The sequence below is a fragment of the Halichoerus grypus genome, chromosome 3 (assembly GCF_964656455.1).
Source record: "Halichoerus grypus chromosome 3, mHalGry1.hap1.1, whole genome shotgun sequence".
Taxonomy (NCBI): domain Eukaryota; kingdom Metazoa; phylum Chordata; class Mammalia; order Carnivora; family Phocidae; genus Halichoerus; species Halichoerus grypus.
Window position 1 is genome coordinate 141,966,185 of NC_135714.1, and position 21,622 is coordinate 141,987,806.

At 36.6% G+C, this 21,622-nt stretch overlaps 1 protein-coding gene across 1 annotated transcript in view; it reads left to right on the forward strand.

Moving 5' to 3' along the window:
• The window catches only part of KLHL2 (kelch like family member 2), a 101,842-nt gene that overhangs the window by 70,385 nt on the left and 9,835 nt on the right, over positions 1-21,622 (forward strand). Inside the window, exons 6-9 of the mRNA XM_036112121.2 lie at positions 6,526-6,635; positions 11,114-11,230; positions 12,715-12,864; positions 17,930-18,047. Coding sequence (XP_035968014.1) covers positions 6,526-6,635; positions 11,114-11,230; positions 12,715-12,864; positions 17,930-18,047 — 495 coding nt within the window. The remainder of the gene's footprint in view (positions 1-6,525; positions 6,636-11,113; positions 11,231-12,714; positions 12,865-17,929; positions 18,048-21,622) is intronic.

The following is a 21,622-nucleotide window of genomic DNA, read 5'->3' on the forward strand; positions in this document are numbered from 1 at the left end:
AAGGGAGAAGGGGATAGAATGTTTATTTAAAGAAATAAGGGCTGGGGTGCCTGGGTGGCTCAGTCCGCTAAGCGCCTGCCTTTGGCTCAGGTCGTGATCTCAGGGTCCCAGGATTGAGCCCTGCATTAGGCTCCCTGCTCAGCGGGGAGTCTGCTTCTCCCTCAGCCCCTCCCCCTGCTTGTGCTCTCTCTCTCTCTCTCTCTCAAATAAATAAAATCTTTAAAAAAAAAAAAAAAAAAGGAAAGAAGGGCTGAGAACTACCTAAATCTGGGTGAAGATTTGGATATCTAAGTTCATGAAGCTTTTATAGGTCACCAAACAAAATCAACTTAAAGAAATTTTCTGTATGACACATTATACTAAAACAGTCAAAAATCAAAGACAAAGAGATAATCTTAAAAGGAACAAGAAAAAAAAAAAAGCTTATAACTTATAAGGGAGCTCCCATAAGGCTATCAGGGGGATTTCTCAGCAGAAATCTTACAGGCTAGGAAAGAGTGGGATTCAAGGTGCTGAGAGGAAAAAAAAAACAAAACTGCCAACCAAGAATACATTATTTAGCGAAGTTGTCTTTCAGAAATGGAAAGATACTTTCCCAGACAAAAAAGCTAAGGGAATTCATCATCACTAGACCTGCCTTAGAAATGCTGAAAAAAATGAAGTGAAAAGACTTGTTAATTATTAGTAACATGAAAACATATGGAAATATGCAAGACGTTGGTAAAGGCAAGTGTACAGTTGTATTAAGAATACTCTAGGGGCGCCTGAGTGGCTCAGTTGGTTAAGCATCTGACTCTTGGTTTGGGCTCAAGTCATGATCGCAAGGTCATGAGATTAAGCCCCATGTTGGGCTCCACGATCAGTGGGGAGTTTGCTTCCTCCTCCTCCTCCCTTTCCCTCTGCCCCTCCCCTGCTCATACACATACGCTTGCGTGCTCTTTCTCGCTCAAATAAATAAACAGAATAGAATAGAATACTCTAATAATGTAATATGGTGTTGTGTTAACTCTAGCATAAGATTAAATGACAAGAATATTAAAAATAACTATAGCTACAATAATTTGTTAGTGAATGCACAATATAAAAAGAGGTAAATTTTGACATCAAAAACCATAGAAAGGAACAATGGAAATATAAAACAGCCAGAAAACAATAAGATGGAATTAGTAAGGTCTTATTAATAAATACTCTAAATGTAAATGGATTGAATTCTCCAATCAAAAGGCACACAGTGGCGGGATGGATTAAAAAAACAAGATCCTACTATATGATGCCCGCCAGAGACTCACTTTAGCTTTAAGGACTCAGAGTGAAGGGATGGAAAAAGATATTCCATGCAAGGGGAAACCAGAAGAGAGCAAGTGTAGCTATATTGATACCATACAAAATGGATGTTGAACCAAAAATGGTAAGTAGAGACAGAGAAGGTAATTACATAGTGACAAAAGGTTCAATTCATCAAGATGTAAAAATTAAAAATACATATGACCCAACATTGAAGTATCTAAGTATATTAAGAAATACTAACAGACCAGGAATAATAAAATAATAGTAGGAGACTTCAGTATCCATTTTCAACAATGGATAGATCATTTAGACAGAATATCAATGAGGAAACATTGGACTTGAGCCATACTTTAGACCAAACAGACCTAACATATAGAACATCCAACAACAGCAGAATACACATTCTTCTCAAGCACACACAGAATGTTCTCCAGGAGAGATCATATGATAAGTCACAACACAAGTCTTAGCAAATTTAAGATTAAAATCATACTGGCTGTCTTTTCTGAGCACAGTGGTATGAAGCTAGAAATCAATAACAAGAGGAAACTAGGAAAATTGACAAATGTGAGGAAATTAAACAACATGCTGAACCACCAGTCCACCAGTGGGTCAAAGAAGAAATGAAAAGGGAAATAAAATATCTTGAAGCAAACAGAAACACACCACACCAAAATCTATGGGATGTTGCAAAAGCAATTTTAAGAGGAAAGTTTACAGTGATAAAGGCCTGTTACGAAAAAAGATACAAATAAGCAACCTAATTTTACACCTCAAGTCACTAGAAAAAGAACAAACTAAACCCAATGTTAGCAGAAGAAAGGAAATGACAAAAGTCAGAGTAGAAATAAATGAAATAGAGACCAGAAAAACAATAGAAAAGGTCAATAAAACTAAGAACTGGTTTTTTTGCAAAGGTAAAATTGAGAAACCTTTAGCTAGACTAAAAAACAGAGACTCAAGTAAATAAAACCAGAAATGAAAAAGGAGACATTACAGCTTATACCACAGAAATAGAAAGTATCATAAGAGACTAGTAAGCACAATATAACCAGAAGAAATGGATAAATTTCTAGAAACATGCAGTCTGCCAACACTGAATCATGAAGAAATAGAAAATCTGAACAGACCAATAGCAACTAAGGAGATTGAATCAGTAATCTAAAAGCTCCCCAAAAGAAAGCTCCAGGACCAAATGGCTTCATTGATGAATTCTATCAAACATTGAAAGAATTAACACTAATCCTCCAACTCTTCCAAAACATAGAAGAGGAGGGAATATTCCCAAACTCATTTTACAAGGCTAGGGTTAAAACTCTGATACCAAAGCCAGACAAGGACATTACAAGAAAAGAAAATTATAGTCCAATATAGCTGATGAATGTAGATGCAAAAATTCTTATCCAAATATTAGCAAACTGGATTCAGCAGTCCATAGAAGAATAATATACCATGATCAAGTGGGATTTATCCATAGGATTCAAGGATATTTCAACATCTGTAAATCATTAAATGAAGTACAGTGCATGAATAGAAAGAAAGATAAATATTATGTGATCATCTCAGATGCTGAAAAAACATTTGTCAAAATATGGCATCCTTCTATGAGACAAACTCTCAACAAATTAGGTATACAAGGAACATACGTTAATATATTAAACCTTAATATAGTAAAGGTCATATATGACAAACTCATAGCTAACTTCATACTCAGCAGTGAAAAACTGAAAAGGTTTCTTTAAGATCAGGAACAAGACAAGGATGCCCACTCTCACCACTACTGTTCAACATATTATGGAAATCCTAGCTGAGCAATCAGGCAAGAGAAAGAAATAAAAGGCATTCAATTGGAAAGGGAGCAGTAAAATTGTCTTCGCAGATGATATGATTTCATATATATAGAAAATCCTAAGATTCTACCAAAAAAACCTTAGAACTAATCAATAAATTCAGTAAACTTGCAGGATACAAAATTAACATGCAAACTTGAGTTTCTATGCACTAACAATGAAATATCTGAAAAACAAAACAATCCCATTTATAATAGCATCAAAAACAATAACATACTTAGGAATAAATTTAACCAAGAAGGTAAACAATCTCTACATTGAAAACTACAAGACTTAGATGAAAGAAACTGAAAAAGATACAAATAAATGGAACAATATCCTGCATTCATGAATCAGAAGAATTAATATTGTTAAAATGCCCATACCGCCCAAATCCGTCTATAGATTCAGTATAATCCCTATCAAGATTCCAAGGGTATTGTTCAAATAGAAAAAAAATACTAAAAATTTTATGGAATCACGAATAGCCAAAGCAATCCTAAGAAGGAACAAAAATGAAGGCATTGCATTTCCTGATTTCAAACTATATTGTAAAACTATAATAACCAAAAGAGGTGGTACTGGCATAAAAATTGACACATAGACCAATGGAACAGAATTGAAAGCCCATAAAAATATGGTCAGTTAATCTCATGACAAAGGAGACAAGAATATACATTGGGGAAAAGATAGTGTCTTCAATAAATGGTGCTGGGAAAACTGGACAGTTACACGCAAAAGAGTGAAACTGGACCATTACATTATACCATACACAAAAGTAAACTCATAATGGATTCAAGACCTAAATGTAAGGCCTGAAACCATTAAACTCCTAAAAGAAAACATAAGTAATATTCTCTTTGACATCAGCTTTCACGTTTTTCTGGATATGTCCCCTTAGGCAAGGGAAACAAAAGCAAAAGTGAACTACTGGAACTACATCCAACTAAAAATTTTTACACAGTGAGAGAAACCATAAAACAAAAAAATGAAAAGGCAACCTATTGAATGGGAGAAGATATTGACAGATTATCCTATAAGGGGTTAATATCCAAAATATATAAGGAACTCATATAGTTCAACACCAAAAAAGCCCAAATAATCCGATTAAGAAATGGACAGAGGACCTGAATAGGCATTTTTCCAAAGAAGACATACAGGCAGCCAAGAGACACAGGAAAAGATGCTCAACATTGCTAATCAGGGGAATGCAAATCAAAACCACAGTGAAATATCTCACACCAGTCACAATGGCTAGTATCAAAAAGACAAGAAATAAAAGACAAGTGTTAGCAAGGACGTGGAGAAAAGGTTTCTTGGGTGCACCATTGGTGGGAATGTAAGTTGGTGCACCCAATATGGAAAACAGTATGGAGGTTTCTCAAAAAGTTGAAGATAGAAATATCATATGATCCAGTAATTTTACTGCTGAGTATTTCCCTAAAAGAAACCCAAACCTCTAATTTGAAAAGGTATATACACCCTTACATTTACTGTGGCATTATTTACAATAGTCAAGATATGGAAGCAGCCCAAATATCTATTGATAGATGAATGGGTAAAGAACAAGTAGTGTATGTGTACAGTGAATGTTAGCCATAGAAAAGAATGAAATCTTGCCATTCACAACAACATGGTGGACCTTTCTCAGAGAAAGACAAATACCATATGATTTCACTTATATAGAGAATCTAAAAAACGAAACAAACACAGAAACCTGGAAAGTCTCTTAAATACAGAGAACAAACTGGTAGTTGTTGAGGCGGGGGAGGGGGAAGGGTGAAATAGTTGTAGGGGATTAAGAGGTACAAACTTGCATTTACAAAATAAATAAGTTGCAGGGGTGAAAAGTACAGATAAGGAATATATCAATAATATGATAACTGTATGATGACAGATGGTAACTATACTTACCTTGGTGTGCACTGCATAATGGATGCAATTGTTGAGTCACTGTTATACACCTGAAACTAATATTAACAGTGTCAACTATACTTCAATAAAAAAATAAGAAATAGAAAAATATATTCCAACAGAAAAAAAATTGTGTCAGCTGGATTTTTGTAAATCCAAATCATTTTATAATGATCCTAGAACTGCTTATCATTTTTAAAGTCATTTTGTGATGAATCTTTTGTAAAGTGAATAGTTATGGGGTTTATGTAAATGCAGATTTTGAAGTGTTTCTGAAAAGATGGAAGCCAACTAATCGTTTCTGTGGTATGTTGAAACACATTTGAAATGAATCTTTATTTCATCTTAGAAAGCCTTTTTAAAAAAATTACTATTAGAGTATGATTACTTGTGAAGACCTAGAAAATACCTAGGTTGCCTGGCAAATTTTTACTTTAGAACTTAAGGATAACAATACAGTAAGAGCTAAGTTATTAAATCCTTACTCTCTACCATACACAGTTCTAGGTGCTTTATAAACTTTTAATTTGTTTAATCCTCACAGTGGTCTTATTAGGTAAGGTATTCTTATTATTCCCATTTTATAGATGAGGAAACCAAGGCTTTAGAGAAATGATATAATTCGCCCAAGGTTTTACAAGCTAGCATATGACAGCTGGGATTTAACTCTCTGTGTCTGACTCCAAAGCCCAAACACCACATTTCCTTGTGAACTCACACTTTATAAATGAGAGCTGGATTTGCAGGAAAGGTTATTTTGTAAATGATTAATTTTTAAAGTTGTAAAGTCATTGATTATATGAACAGTTCCTCCCCCCCCCCCCTTTGGAGGAGTGGGTATATTTGTGAAATCAAAGAAAGGTTTTCTTAGTATTTCAAGAATTACTAGTTTTACCAGTTTCTGGAAAGGGGTTGAGGGTATATAATAGTATGCTTTGGTCCCAGATAAACTGCCACAGAATTCAGAGCTATCTATATTATAAATCAATTGTTTTTTTTTAAATGATGGTCATATGTTCAGACTGACCAGCATTTAAAATTTGTTTAAAGTTTTCAAATAAAGCAGGTTTCCCTCCTTATTCCATTATGTTTTGGAGTCCTCTAGTGTTTTACATAATACATTCAAGTGTGTGAATATATTAATACCATGTACTTTATCTGATTTATGTAATCAAAAGGTTTTACGGATTTAAATATTGATAGTCTTATTAGCATATAAGGAATACATGGTTAATGAAATACCACCGTGTGAAGCAGAAGAGATTCAGTTGAGTATATAAGGCAGTTTTCCTACCTGTGCCTCTACTTTGTTACTCAAGTGAGAGCACTTCCCCAGTTGAGATTGTTTGGGTTTTGTTAGCTCTTGCCTTGAGGAAATGCAGTTGTTTTTCTCATTATTAGGTTAGATTAAGAAAAACCTCTTCCTTTTGAAGCAGTTTGAAGCTGGATAATGGAATGTTGGTGTTAATGGATTTTATTTTTAACCTCCAAACAGAGCAGCATTTTGCAGATGTTGTACTTAGTGAAGAATTTCTCAATCTCGGCATTGAACAAGTGTGCAGCTTAATCTCAAGTGACAAACTTACCATCTCCTCAGAAGAGAAGGTAATTAAATTGTTCTTTTCTGGTATATTGTGATGTAGTACTTTTCCTTTCTTTATTTCACTTTGTTTCATAACTTTGTAATTCTATATGTGGAGTGACAGCCAGTGATCTTTGGTCTGGAAGCTATTAGAAACTCAACTAGTTAACTTGTTGATTGTGCAAATTACTGTTTCTTCACTCCATAGGAAGTTCCCTAAATTGCTAGACATTAGAGTTTTGTACTTCACCCCCACAGTAAGAACTGGCACACGTTAAACTGTTTGAAACTAGTCCTTTGGTGCTGGGTTTCTTCCCAAAGCTAGATGCCTATAAAAATTGTGGTCTAAATGCAGTATTTCTCAAACCAAAGTAATTTTACTATCCTGTGAGTTGGAAGAAGTTACCAGGGATAACAGAGTAGTAGCTTGTTCTAGACTGAACATTCTTTTTTTTCTTTTAAGATTTTATTTATTTGAGAGAGAGAGAGTGAGCATGAGAGCAGGGGGGAGGGGCAGAGAGAGATGGATGAGCAGACTCGCTGCTGAGCAGGGAGCCCGACGTGGGACTCGATCCCAGGACCCTGGGACCATGACCTGAGCTGAAGGCAGACGCTTAAGCGACTGAGCCGTCCGGGCGCCCTAGACTGAACATTCTTGACCATACTCTTCCTTTAAATTGATCTCCTGCCACTCATACCCCACCCCTACCCTTCTCTTCCCTTCCAGAGAGCAGCTTCCCTTCTCCCTTCCAGAGAGCAGCTGCTTTGTCTGGCTGTAGCCTCCCTCTCCACATTTTGAGTTGCCTTTGTCAGCCAGCTGCACCTTTTTTTTTTTTTTTTTTTTATGATTTATTTATTTATTTGAGAGAGAGGGAGAGAAAATCTCAAGCAGATTCTGTGCTGAGGATGAAGCCTGACGTGGGGCTTAATCTCACAACCCTGAGATCACGACCTGAGCTGAAATCAGGAGTCGTCCGCTTAACTGATTGAGCCACCTAGGCGCCCCCCCACTTTCTCTTCTCTTAGTGGGTTTTATTCTTTGGGTCGGTGTTGTATTCTTTGGGAATCAGGACACAAAAGCTTGTGAACACACTGAGTTTGGAGAAACTGAAACATTTTTTCCTTTGTGTGCTTTGCATTTAAAGTTGTATGAAATTTAGCTTTATTCTCCAAAGATATCCATCCTGCCTGGGCATAAAAAGGCACATTTACTATTATATTTACCATATGAAAAAAGTATGTGAGAAGTGGTTGTTAGATGTATAATCTTAGCACTTCAGAAATATAAAGAAGAGGAAGACATTACTAGTCATATTAAGAGACACGTATTGGGTGCCTGCTGAGTACCAGACACTCCCATAGCGTCACAGATACGGAAATATTAACAAAACAGCAATCTTTACTCCACAGACTAGAGGAACAACAAGTGGGCTAAATTAGTGATTATGGAGTGCTGTAGAGGGTACTTAGGAGCATTTCGTCATTCCTGGGATGGGCATGGCAGTTCAGCTTGTCTCACATGTAGGATCCAAGTTCTAAAAATGAGTATGAGTTTGCTGGGGAAGTCTGGATGGGTGGGAATGGGAAGGGCATTCCAGGTAGAGGTAGAATATGTAAATGTAAAAAAAAGGCGTGAAAGAATAATGGCATTACGTTGGTTCTGTATGGTTGGAGTTTAGAATATGTTTGGCAGAGTGGTAGGAGATAAGATGGGAAGATGACATAAAATATCTTCTCAGCCATATTAAAGAACCTTGACTTCATCCTAGTGATGAGGAGCCTTTAAAGGGTTTTAAGTGGTAGGAGAATGTCATGATAATACCTATGTAATAGAAATATCATGAAAGCTGTTCTGATTTTCTACTGCTGCATAACAAGCCCCCCCAAAGTGTAGTGATACAAAACAATAACCATTTTATTATACTCAAAATTCTGTGGGCAGAATTCATTCAGGGCATATTGGGACAGCTTATCTCTGCTCTGTAGTGTCTGGGGCTTCTGCTGGCTTGGCTCGAATGTCTGGAGATACCAGCATGATACCAGATGAGCCATACCGGAGCTTCAGTCCGTCTGCACATGGTATCTTATGTCTCCAGAATATCCACAGTGGCTCCTTCATTCACTTCTCTGGCTCCTGGGCTGGAGTTTGGTTGGTATCTCCTTCCACCTCTGTCCTCTTCCCCCTGGCCCTTCCCTGCCCTCCCTCTTTGTGGCTAGTTTAGGTTCCTCATAGCATGGTGATCTCAAGTAATCAGACTTCTTGCATGACATCTGTCTTCCCCCAAATGAGCATTTCAAGAGACCTGAGTGAAAACTGAAAGGCTTCTTTTTTTTCTTTTAAGATTTTATTTATTTATTTGACAGAGACACAGCGAGAGAGGGAACACAAGCAGGGGGAGTGGGAGAGGGAGAAGCAGGCTTCCCACCGAGCAGGGAGCCTGATGCAGGGCTCGATCCCAGGACCCTGGGATCACGACCTGAGCCAAAGGCAGACACTCAACAACTGAGCCACCCAGGCGCCCCAAAAGGCTTCTTATCACCCGGCTTTCAGAAGTCACGCAACACTGCTTCTGCTGCTTTTTTTTGGCGGGGGGTGGTTACACAGGGCCAACTTAGATTCCCTATGGCAGGTTTACTATATAAAGTATGGATACTCAGAGATGTGGTTTATTAGGGGACCATTTTGGAGGCCAGCTGTCACAGTGGTGGTGTGCTGAATGAACCAAAAGTGGGGTGAGGGTCAGATAGGAGGATGTTGAAGTCATACCATTGAGCAATAGGATCTGATGTAGGATGGTTGAAACAGGTGGAGAAGAGAGAACAGAGGAGCAGAGGTGAGAAATAGTAGATAGAATTGACAGGATTCTTTTTATTTCTGGCACCCAACACATAGAGGTACTTGGTAGGTACCTGAATTAAAGAGGCATGTTAATTATAATGTAGATTATTTTTAGTTTCTTGCTCTATTCCTGCATCAGCAGAAGTTTTGTTTCCAATAATCCACTTACCTATCATCAAGCATTTTCTACAAGCCTTTAAGAATTACTGGGTCATCAGCCTGGAAGGAAATTATATAGCCAAATACGGTCTTCCTATTAGCTTATTAGCTTTTTCATAGGTATATGTTATTAAGTTGTAATGCCCTTATTTCGTTTTTTAAGAAAATTCAAAAATACTAGATTTTAATATATTCCATTGTGAGAAAAGAGAGTTCATCTATTCTGCAGACCCTTGATTTAGAAGTGTACAGTTAACATTTATTCATAAACCTAAAGAAAAAGCCAAAAATAGTTGTTTATAAGGGCATGCGATTTTCATTCCACAATATCAATTTGCTTTATTATTTTGGGTGCTTTATTCCAAAGAGACTTGAGATTTAAATCTAGGTAAGTTAGAACCAAATTCAAATTAGGAAGGTTATCAACAGGGAATTAGATTATGTTTCATCAGATTATCACAGCTACCACTTAAGTTCAAGAAGATTAGATAATGTATTTGGTGAAATGCTTAGTAAATACCAAAAGAAAAATACTTAATACATAAAAGTACTGAAGGTACTTACTAAATTAAAAGTAGAACTACCATATGATCCAGCAATTCCACTTCTGGTTATATCCAAAGGAAATGAAAACAGAATCTTGAAGAGACATCTGCACTCCATGTGCATTGGTTTATTGCAGTATTATTCACAAGAGCCAAAATATAGAAACAACCTAGTGTCCATCAGTGGATGAATGGATAAAGAAGATATCACACACACACACACACACACACACACACACACACACACACACAGGAATATTATTCAACCACGAGAAAGGAGGAAATACTGCCATTTGTGACAACATGTGTGGACCTTGAGGGCATTATGCTAAGTGAAATAAGTCAGAAAAAAACAAATGCTGTATAATATCACTTATATATGGAATCTAAATAAACTGAACTCATAGAAACAAAGTACAGTGGTGGTTACATGGGGTTGGGGATGGGAGAAATGAGGAGATGTTGGTGAAAGGGTACAAACTTCTGGTTATAAGATGAGTAAGTCCTGGGGAATGTATAGTATGGTGATTATAGTTAACAAACTGTATTATATATTTGAAAGTGGCTAAGAGAGTAGATCTTAAATGTTCTTACCACAAAAAAGAAGTGGTAATTATGTGACATGATGAAGGTATTAGCTAAAACTATGATGTCATCATTTTGCAGTGTATAAATATATCAATGAACATCTTAAACTTATACAATGTTATCTGTCAATTATATTTCAGTGAAGCTGGAAAAAAATAAAGTACTTACAAATACCAAATTAAAAGAAAGAGATAGACTGAATAGCTTTTTAAGTACAGCACAGGTCAGGATTTTGAAAAATTTGAGCTATGTATTAAACTTGGATGTCTTAGCAAGAACAGTGAATAAAATGTAATCTCTTCATACTTCATTCAGATGCCGTGGTACATAACTCATTCCTAATTTTTCTTTTCCCCATATATTCTGCAAGGTATTTGAAGCAGTAATAGCTTGGGTAAACCATGACAAGGATGTAAGGCAAGAATTTATGGCTCGGCTGATGGAACACGTGCGGTTACCTTTGCTTCCTCGGGAATATTTAGTTCAGGTAAAAGCATATGCAAAACACATGAATACACACAGCACTTCGTCACTGGTAGCACTTTGTCACTGGGCTGACAGCATGTAGATGCCTGTTACACGGTGGTAAGACCTGCAGAATACAGATCCACGGGGCACAGGACAGAGGACAGTAAAGGTACCTGCAGTCCTTGGCAGCTACTCCTTCTTCGACCACTCCCCATTCTTAGAAATTTGCTTCCCCCTATTTTTTTTTTTTTTTTTTTTTTTTTTTTTTAGATTTTTTATTTATTTATTTGAGACAGAGAGAATGAGAGAGAGAGAGTACATGAGAGGGGGGAGGGTCAGAGGGAGAAGCAGGCTCCCCGCCGAGCAGGGAGCCCGATGCGGGACTCGATCCAGGGACTCCAGGATCATGACCTGAGCCGAAGGCAGTCGCCTAACCAACTGAGCCACCCAGGCGCCCCTGCTTCCCCCTATTTTTGATGTGGGCAAGCAAATGCTAGAGCTTATCCAGGCAGGATTTGTGGTCATTTACAAGTAAATAAATGCACCTGTGCCTCTGTGTACCTGCTCTGCATCTTCTTTGCTTTTCTTTTGATAGCTTCTGATTGCCCTGCAGAAATGGAATTTTGACATTTGACCCAAATACTATTTAATTCTGCTTCACAGTTTTACAGTGGCATGCCTTTGGTTTCTAATCTGAGGAAAACCGGGGTATTTGAAATAAATAGAAATAAATGGATTTTAGCAGTCTATGAACAATTTTGAATTTATTTTTTTATTATTAGCATCCTACTAGGAACATTTCAACATTTTTATAATTGAAACCATTTAAGGAAACATTCTTTATTAAGAGATTCAATCTGAGCATTTTAGGATTTCTTGAAGCCTCATTATTTGTTGTGATCGCGTAATCATTGGCACTCCACTGTTAAGAAAATGAACAGAAAAATCTGTCCTGCATTTGAGGTCAGGAATAGCAGGGACAAGATTTATTTGTGGTGTAGGCATGTTGGTATAGGTATTTTGAATCCCTTTTTTGGATATTTTATTTGCCTTTTTGTGTTTGAAAAGTGTCTTTAATTTATTAGTATCGCCTACTCCACCTGAAGAACTCATTATCTAAATTTTTTTCTTACTCTTTGGCTTGACATTTAAAGATAAGAAATAGGTGAATATACCCAGGAAAAAAAAAAAAGAGAGAGATAGGTGAATATAGTATTATCTAAAGATTATTTTATAGCTGATGTTGAGGTATATAATTTTGATTGCAGTTCTTCTCTTTATTACTTACATATGTTTTTCTCTGCAGACCAGATACTTGAGAATTTTTTTGGCTTCATTTATTTTTCTCTTAGTGATATTCATAAACTTTCCTTTTGAAGGAAAAGCCTGAACCAGAGAGGATAGTTATTACTTTTTTTCCTCTTCTTTACTTCTGTTTCTTTGCCAGTTTTATCATGAAATAAGTTGTCCCCGTCATGGAGTATGTCTTATTTCTTCTTACAGAGGGTCGAAGAGGAAGCATTGGTCAAGAATAGCAGTGCTTGCAAAGATTACCTCATTGAAGCTATGAAGTATCATTTGCTGCCAACAGAACAGCGTATATTAATGAAGAGTGTTCGGACCCGACTGAGGACACCCATGAACCTTCCCAAAGTAGGATCTATTGTTCACACTTGTTATTACTTCATCTGAAAGGCCCATAGTGAGACTGTTAATATTTTTACTCACCTGAATTTCCATGTGCCTGAGAATTCATTGTAGTGTATATAATTCAACTTCTCTTTTGGGTTTGTGTGTGGAGGGTGGGGATTGTTTGGTTCATTTAATCTTTATAAACCACATGATGTCACTGTTCTGGAACAGAAAGCAACTGATTTTTGTCCCTTCAGAGTTTTATTAGCTTTAGTTATAGTAGAAAGGAAAATCAGAGTAGGTAGAAAGATTTGTCTGTAAGCTATGTGTTTAGGTAATAACTGAAAACCGAGCAGTTTCACAGAATTACATATTAGAGTTAAGGCTGATAAACAGCTTGTTCGGTTCATTTCCTTCATCTTCCCTGTTGTACACTGTCTGACAGTTCATTCATGCATCGTCTGTAGCCATTTCAGTATAGGTCTCCCCTCTGTTGTCCCAGATCACCAGTGTTCACATTTCCCTTGTGTGAGAGTTCATATTCTACCTTTATCTTTTTAGTTGAGCCATTTATGTTTTACTGATTTAATTTTCCTTACAGAATAACCCCGCATTTCTGTCTCTGCAATTTCTTTTGCCTTTTTCCATCTTCACGGTACTAGAAAACCAGCCCTTTATGCATCATTTTGTGTATGGTCTAATCAGAATGATCCATAATATAATGCTTTTATTTATGTATTTATTTTTAGCTCTTGTATGTGTGTGGGGCAATGATGGATTAAGAAATAAGAATTAATCTGTTACCCATTGTTTTCTTACGTCATCTTTAGTTACCATTCTGTCCTTTCCATTAAATTATGTCTTTTAAATTCTTTCACTTAATGCTTTTACTTAGTGGTTTTTCAAGTTTTATTTTTGGAATGTACATTTTTAATTTCTTCAAATCTATATTGGTATTGTTTTTCTGTTCTGCCCAGTGTTAATACCAGTTCTCAATTTAGAACCAACTGTGTATTTTGTGAGTATGCTATTTACTCCTTTTTCTAGATCATTAGTAAATATTTTAATTTAGAATGGACCTCAGCACTCTTCCTGGTGACACCTTGCTAGAAATACCCACTCACTGACATAGTCCATTTGTAGAAAATTTCAGTCCATAGGATTATGTTTATTATCTAAGCCAAAAATAAGTAATTTGGCCTGTAACATCCAGTGAGAGTCAGGATCAAATAGATTCAAATTTGGCATGGCTTTTTTTTTTTTTAACATCCCTTTGCGTGTTACTCATCATTTTGTCGTCTCCTAGAGGTTCGGATGCTTTTCTCAAAATATTCTAAATTTTTACTCAGAATTATTATCACGTAGAAGGTATTTACAAGGCATTCACTTCCTACCCTGTTTTGAAAATTGGTATTTGCCGTTTTTAAATTTTCTGATCTCTCCTCAGTTCTCCAAGATTTTTCAAAAATAATTGTAAGTGGCTCAGTAAGTACATTAGCTAGTTCCCTTAACACTTTAGTATGCATGCCATCCGGGTCTGCTGATTTTATAAATGTTTACATTTTCCAAATACCCTTTTACCTGCTTTTATAAATAGCCATCTTTATAAGTCTACATCACTTCATATTTGTCCATATTATTTGGTGTCAGTTTTTGTTCTTAAAAAAAAAAAAGATTTATAAAGTGTTCATAGTCTTAGCCCATTTAAATTACCATTTCTTTTTATGCTAGTTTTTTTCAGCATCCTTCTAAGTAGTTTATTTTATCTTTAACACTTTTTTAAACATTCCATATTTGTAAAAGTTCTCTTTTTGTGTATTCCTTCTTCTGGCATCTTTAGTTTTGCTGTCTTTAATATGCTGCTATGACCTTTAGAGTGAAAACTCTTTTCCAATTTCTGGAATAAACTTGTCACTTTTGGAAACTTTCTGGAGTTCTTGGTAAAGTCCTATCAAGTATTTTATCTTCTCTTTTGTAGAGTTGTGATCCTCTGTTCAGTTATGTTGTTTGTCGGCTTTTCTGGTTGTGGCTTTGGAGTGGCCCTTCCAACTCTATGTATACTTCTGGATTTCTCAATTTTTTGGCTTTTATTTTGTGGTGGGCATGCTATCCAAGAAGGTTCTCATTCAGTCTGCTGTCTCGGGTGGCTAGGGAGGAAGAGCAGCAGACTTGGCAGATGGCAGGGAGCTCCACTGTTGCTTTGACTTTGCATTCGCATGATCCCTTCTCAGAATTTGTTTATCTACACATATTTTTGAAAAGATGCTTGTATCGGATGCTCTTTCAGCAACACTGTCATTTTAGAATGGTTATATTCAACATTAATTCTGAGTAGGTAGGTAAGAATGAAGCAAAGATTAATTTCTCATGCTTACGTATTTCAAAATAATGATTTATCATAGTAATAAGTCAAATCAGACAAAATGTGGTCGTAGTGCTAAGGAAACTTGTGTAATATTTAGTAATATTTCTACCATGACAGTGACTTAGTACTTTTTATATTAGGCTCTGATTCTGTGGACTCATACAGATTAGCATGAATGATTCTTTTTATATCTCAGACATTAGTTTTGCATCTTCAATAAACAATATTGGGATTGTGTTAGGCACTTTTGGATTTGGACATCGTAATGAGAAACTATGTTTGCTGCTGTACTTTGTTGCTTTTTCACTTTGGAATCTGTATTTTTATAAGCATTATCATATTATTTCTGTGTATGTATTTTTCTCTATTCAGGATATCTTTTGAAATTTCCAATTGGAAAATTAATGAAACTTGATTTTTCAGGAGGCATTTTGTAACTAATATTTAATAGGTGAAGAAAATGAAAAAACAAAGTTTAATCTACATTTTAGGATGGTCGCTTGAATATGTTTAACTCCCTACTCCTTGCCTTCCTTAAATATTATGTCACATTTAACTTTTCCATACAAAAAAATGTTCCCAGTTTTCTATTCCTTTACATTAGCATAATTAGTTTGGTGTTTCTCCAATGAGATCAGATGCCTTTTACAAATAACTAGGGTGTCAGAGTCATGATCAGCTCTTTTGATGGTGAGCAGCACAGTGGTTTTTCATGCAGTCTCTTGATCTCATACAAATATCCCTGCTCTCTTGTGTTCCCATTATCCATTCTTTGTTCCTGTTCTGTGATTCCTGGAGTCACGAATCCTCAACTCATTCTACTGTTCTTGGCTGAGTGCAGGACAGATAATACTGCTGCTCTCTGTATTCAGTAGTGTACTCTCCCTTCCATCCGCACTGTGACGTGTAGAAGGGAGCTACTGCACGGAAAACACGAGGTTCAAAGCTTGAGAATCACGAAATCTAGTAAATCAGTATTGTTTCTCAAGGACTTTTTGAAAAGCATTCCCTTCAGAGATTTGTTCTTCAAGTGACCTTCAGAGATGTTAACCAAGCCTCTTTTAACTACTGCCTAACTGCGAGGCAGTGTTTAGAAGTTTAAATGCTGATCGATCTTACATAAATAGCTGGATATGAGATTGATCTTTCTGTCTGTTCTACCTCTGTGATTTTACAACCTTGCCTTTCTTCTCCCCCCACCCACTTTTTTCCCCTTGGGTAAAAGCGGGGAGAATATTGCAGATTTTCTTAATTCTTCCTTTTACTTATTTGCATCAGCATTAGAAGAATGACACATCTGAAAAAAAATCATATAATCGGTCTATGCTCAGTCTTCTTTTTTAAGACCTTTAAAATTTCTTCTATTCTCCAGTTAATACATTGCTAAAAGAGGCTTCTTTTTGGAAACTTGGGATTTACTCTGATTCAGGAATCCTGTTTTCTCTGTACCCATATTTCTGTAGTTCTAAGTACAGGTAGGTCATTACTTCATTAAGGTTACAAACCTCCCCTTTTTGTGTGTATGAGTCATTCCATCTTCTTTTGTTTTGATTTTTTATTTCCTTTGAACATCTGTTTTCTCCTATCATCACATCATCTTTCCCCCCGGGTCCTTGCCATTCTTTAAAGTTTTCCATGTGTGATATCATTAACTTTTATGTTCTTCCGATTTGATGGCTGTGTTTTCAGTGTTGCCAAAGAGTGCCCCTTTGTACTCAGTAAAAGACAAACCCAGTGACAGCTAAATTCCATCTGTCTCTCAAGGTTCCACCCCCTCCAGGAAACTTTCACTGAATTATGGCAACATTCCATTTTTTGATCAGCATTAGTGATTAATGTCTATACTAATCATACACCTTTTTGGTCATACATAATTGTATATTGTTCTTGAATTACTTCATGGGTCTTGTCTCCTTAGTGAGATCGATAAGCTCTTGGGAGGTAGAGACCATGTCTTATATTTCTTATGTGTATGACACCCAGCACAGTTCTGGACAAATACAGATGATAGGCACTTAGTAAATAGTTGGATTGAGTTGAATTGAAGAAATTGGTAGACCTTGTTTATTCTTAGCACTAGCCTATTGTACCTTCATTCATTAGGATTTCTAGTATCTCCATTATCTGTCCTTTAGGTTGGTTTATTTGTGTGGCATCAAGGGAGGTCTCTACTTGAGATCTAGGAATGTGTGCTCTCTTGTGAACTCCAATTCAACTACTCCCCCTTTTTCAATAGTTTTTTTTTTTTTTTTTTACCCCTTTTTTCATGTTTCTTTTAATACCTTACTGCCCTTTTCATTTCACCTACCCACTAACATAAATTTCACTTCTGTCTGTTCTCCTGGATTGTGGAGACCTAATCCCTGGTCGTTACAAAGCCAGGGTCTAGTTTATAGCAAGCCCTCTGACCTCTTGCAGCCTTGCCAGTGCTACTGCCTGCTGTTTTTGGCTTTAATACTGCTTTTGCTTGAAGGATCAGAAACATATTCTAGTTTCTGAAATCCTTATTTTTGACTAAATGTGCTAGATAATAGAACTGTAGTTCTAACATGTGCCCCCTCTGTTGATGTTTATTAAGTGTTGATTAGGTGGTTGTTTTTCCCCAGCTCACCCTACCATCTTCATCCTAACACTCTCCTCATCAGTGTCTTTGTAAGACATTTTAAATCCCTCCATATGCAATAGTTGTTTATTCAAGTGCTTACATTTCTGCCCTTCCAGTTGATGGTGGTAGTTGGGGGCCAGGCACCAAAGGCTATCCGAAGTGTGGAATGCTATGACTTTAAAGAAGAGCGATGGCACCAAGTAGCAGAATTACCTTCCAGGAGATGTAGGGCAGGTAAGCATGATGCATTCTGGTCATTTCTGTGCTGCTGGGTCATTGGGAGCTTCCCTCTCAGGTCTTATTTTATTAATTAGAAGAATCTTTATTAGAAAAGCTTTGATTAAAATAGATGTGTCATTAATGCCCCAAGATATTGTTGCAGATAGCCACTCAGTCTTCACCTTTACATACCTTTCTGATTCTCTAGTATAAGGTGGCATAGCTAGCAATTTGCTGGATATTTTCCTGGTTACCTTTACTGAAGTATTGAGAAATGATTCTTTAGGTTGGGACCCTTTGTTCTAAGATATTCCTGACTTTGCTATAATCCACAGTTAGTTGCCTTCTTCCAGGCATGCATTTTATAAACATTTGTTGAAATAGACCTTATTTAGCCAAAACTGCAAGCAGAAAGGCAGTTGTAAACCCTAAGCGTCCTTCCTGGGACTCAAACTTGGGTCCATAATTCATAGCTCCCATAGCAAAATAGAAGGTAGTACTTTAGCAGTATATCTTGGTGATGGTTACATATCAGCATAGTTACCTCATTCTTTAAGAGCTGTTTAATATTTGGGGGTGGGGGTCCTGGATGTAGTATAGTTTTGTTAATTTTTAATTGAACATTAAAATTGTTTTTAATCTTATGTTATAAACAGTGCTACAGTGAATCCCTTACACATACCTCATTATGTACATGTGCCAATATATTTTAGTGGGGTAAAACTCTAGAAATTAATTCCTGATTCAAAGGGTATCCTAAGAGGAAACACCAATTATTACTACCACTAATAGTGAAATACGAAGGTGCCCATTTCCCTACATTCCCAACAACACCTTGTGATTAAATGTTTTGAGTTTTGCCACTCTGGTAGATGGAAAATGTTATCTCATCTTACCTTGTACTGCTTTTATTATGAGGAAAGTTCGTCTTTCTGAGTTGTCAGTTCATGATTTTTGCCATTTTTTTATTATTTCATTGGCTTGACAGATATATGGTAAGGAAAGTATCATTTTTGTCTGTCATATGTGGTGTGAATATTTGTATTAATCTTTTCTTTTTTGATTTTACTTGTATTATTTTCACCATATAAAATTTTTGCCATTTTATGAAGTCCTGTACATCAGTTTGCCTTTGGATTTAAGGATTTGTTTATTGTGTAGAAAAGCCTTATTCAAAACTATTTGTGTGTGTGTGTGTGTGTGTGTACATATATATGTTTTTTATTTAAGTTAAAAAATTATTTATTTTTAAACTTTTTATGTTGAGATAATTTTACACTTAGAGAAGAGTTGCAAAATACTACAGTGTTCTGATATATTCATTCCTTAATATTAATATCTTACACAGCTATGATACAATTTTCAAAACTATGAAATTAGCACTAGTACATTACTATTAACTAAACTACAGACTTCATATTTTATGAGTTTTTTCATTAGTGTCCTTATTCTGTTTCAGATCCCATATTGCATTTAATTGTCATATTTTCTTAGTCTCTTCTGATCTGTGATAGCTCCATAGTCTTTCCTTATCTTTCATGCCCTTGATTCTTTGGTCAGCTGTTCTGAAGAATGTCTCTCAGTTTGATGTTTTCTCATGATTAGATGGAGGTTATCATGATTATCTCTGGTGACATTAACCTCAGTCACTTGGTGAAGGTGGTGTCTGCTAGGTTTCTCCCCTAAAACAAAATTATATTTTTAAAATATGAATTTTTCTAGTATTTGCAGAGTTTTAATTTTTATATTCATATCAAAACATCTAGACTTTATTTTGATATAAGAAGTAAGATGTGGAATTTGTTTTTTTTAATGGTAGCCAGTTGTCCAAAGATTTTTTATTGGCTGATCCAACTGTTTCCATTCATTTGAAATGCTGCCTTTATCATATACTAAGTTTCTACATTTATTTGGTTTTATTCTAAATATTCTGTTCTGTTCCATTGACTCATCTTGTCTATTTATGCATCAAAACAGAGCAGTTATCATTATAATTACTGTGCTTTATAATTTGTTTTAAGATATGATGGGACTAGGGGCGCCTGGGTGGCTCAGTCGGTTAAGCGGCTGCCTTCGGCTCAGGTCATGATCCCAGGGTCCTGGGATCGAGCCCCGCATCGGGCTCCCTGCTCGGCGGGAAGCCTGCTTCTCCCTCTCCCACTCCCCCTACTTGTGTTCCCTCTCTCCTGTCTCTCTCTCTCTCTCTGTCAGATAAATAAAATCTTTAAAAAAAAAAAAAAAAAGATATGATGGGACTAGTTACATGACTGGTGATAGGACTTGTATCTTCTTTCTTCAGTAGGTTTTTAACATTTTCTTCATATGGTTTTGTACGTTTCTTGGCAAGTTTATTCTTAGGTATTTTATCTTTATTGTTACTCTTGGAGTCTTCCCTGATAGTTATAACTGGTTTCTTACTTCCTATCTGATTCCTGATTCAGTTTCCTTTTTATTGCACCATAACTCATTAGACTGGGTGCATTCCGAAATGTACTGTTCATGCATGAATTTTACCTTCATTGTGCCCTCGTGAAAGCACAATGTGCCTCCCCATCCACTTCAGACTAGAGTGGATGCCCTTAAACTGTGGAATTCTGGCCACATTACTCAAACTTCTGGGCGCTTCCCTGTAACTTTAGGGAGTATCAGTTCTTTTAGTTCACCCCCTCTGCACCCAGAGTGTTTGGACTCATACATTGTTTTCTTCCTTGTCACCTGAAATACTCTAGCACTTGGTAAGCATACTGCATATCTCTGAGAGATGATAGATTTTTGTTTTGTTTGTAGAGAAAAGAAAATGAACATTGCAGTGGTCCAAATTCCCATAAGGAACTTTTCCCAGTGCTCCTCATCATTTGGGATATAGGGCATTTTCATGCTGAAATGTACTGCCTGCTGTGTTCACTACTCATTGGCTGCCCAGGCCTTCCCAGGAGACATACCACATTTTCTTTATCGAGAGCACTCAGGAAATCCAGGGGTTACTCTTCATCCTTCATTAGTTCTCTGCCTACTTAAATTGTCTGTTGCCCACAGCTCTCCTCAAATACTTGAGATTTACCAGAAAGTAGCTTGAGTATTCATTTCCTCATTGAACCAGGGACTGAGAAGTCATTCCTTTCCCTGACAGAGAGCTGCCAACACAGGCAGTTTCATTTGAACTGTAAAGAGTCTTCATGCCATAGGAAGGACTGCACATCCATACATATTTTGGGAGCTGGGGGATAAAGCACCAGAGGGTAAGACTGTCGGGGGTCATGGTATATGCCTTGCCTGATGACATCATATGAAGCATTGAGCTGGTCAACACTTAGGACTGGTGTGATTCCTGATCTCCCAACTGGATTCAGAGACCTGTGAGGCACAGTGCCTGCCCCCAGGCTGAGCAGTGACATAAGCACTATAGAATTGAAGAACAGTAGAACTTTGAACAGTGTAAAGTGATGATAATGCAGACTGTGCAAGATTTACTAACCTCAAATGCACTATCTAGGTGTGATTCGCTCGGGGGGGTTCCGGAGCTAGAGGTAATCCCTTCAGGCTAAAGTGGTTGGAGAGAATGTAGAACTTTCACTGTGACTTGAAACTTA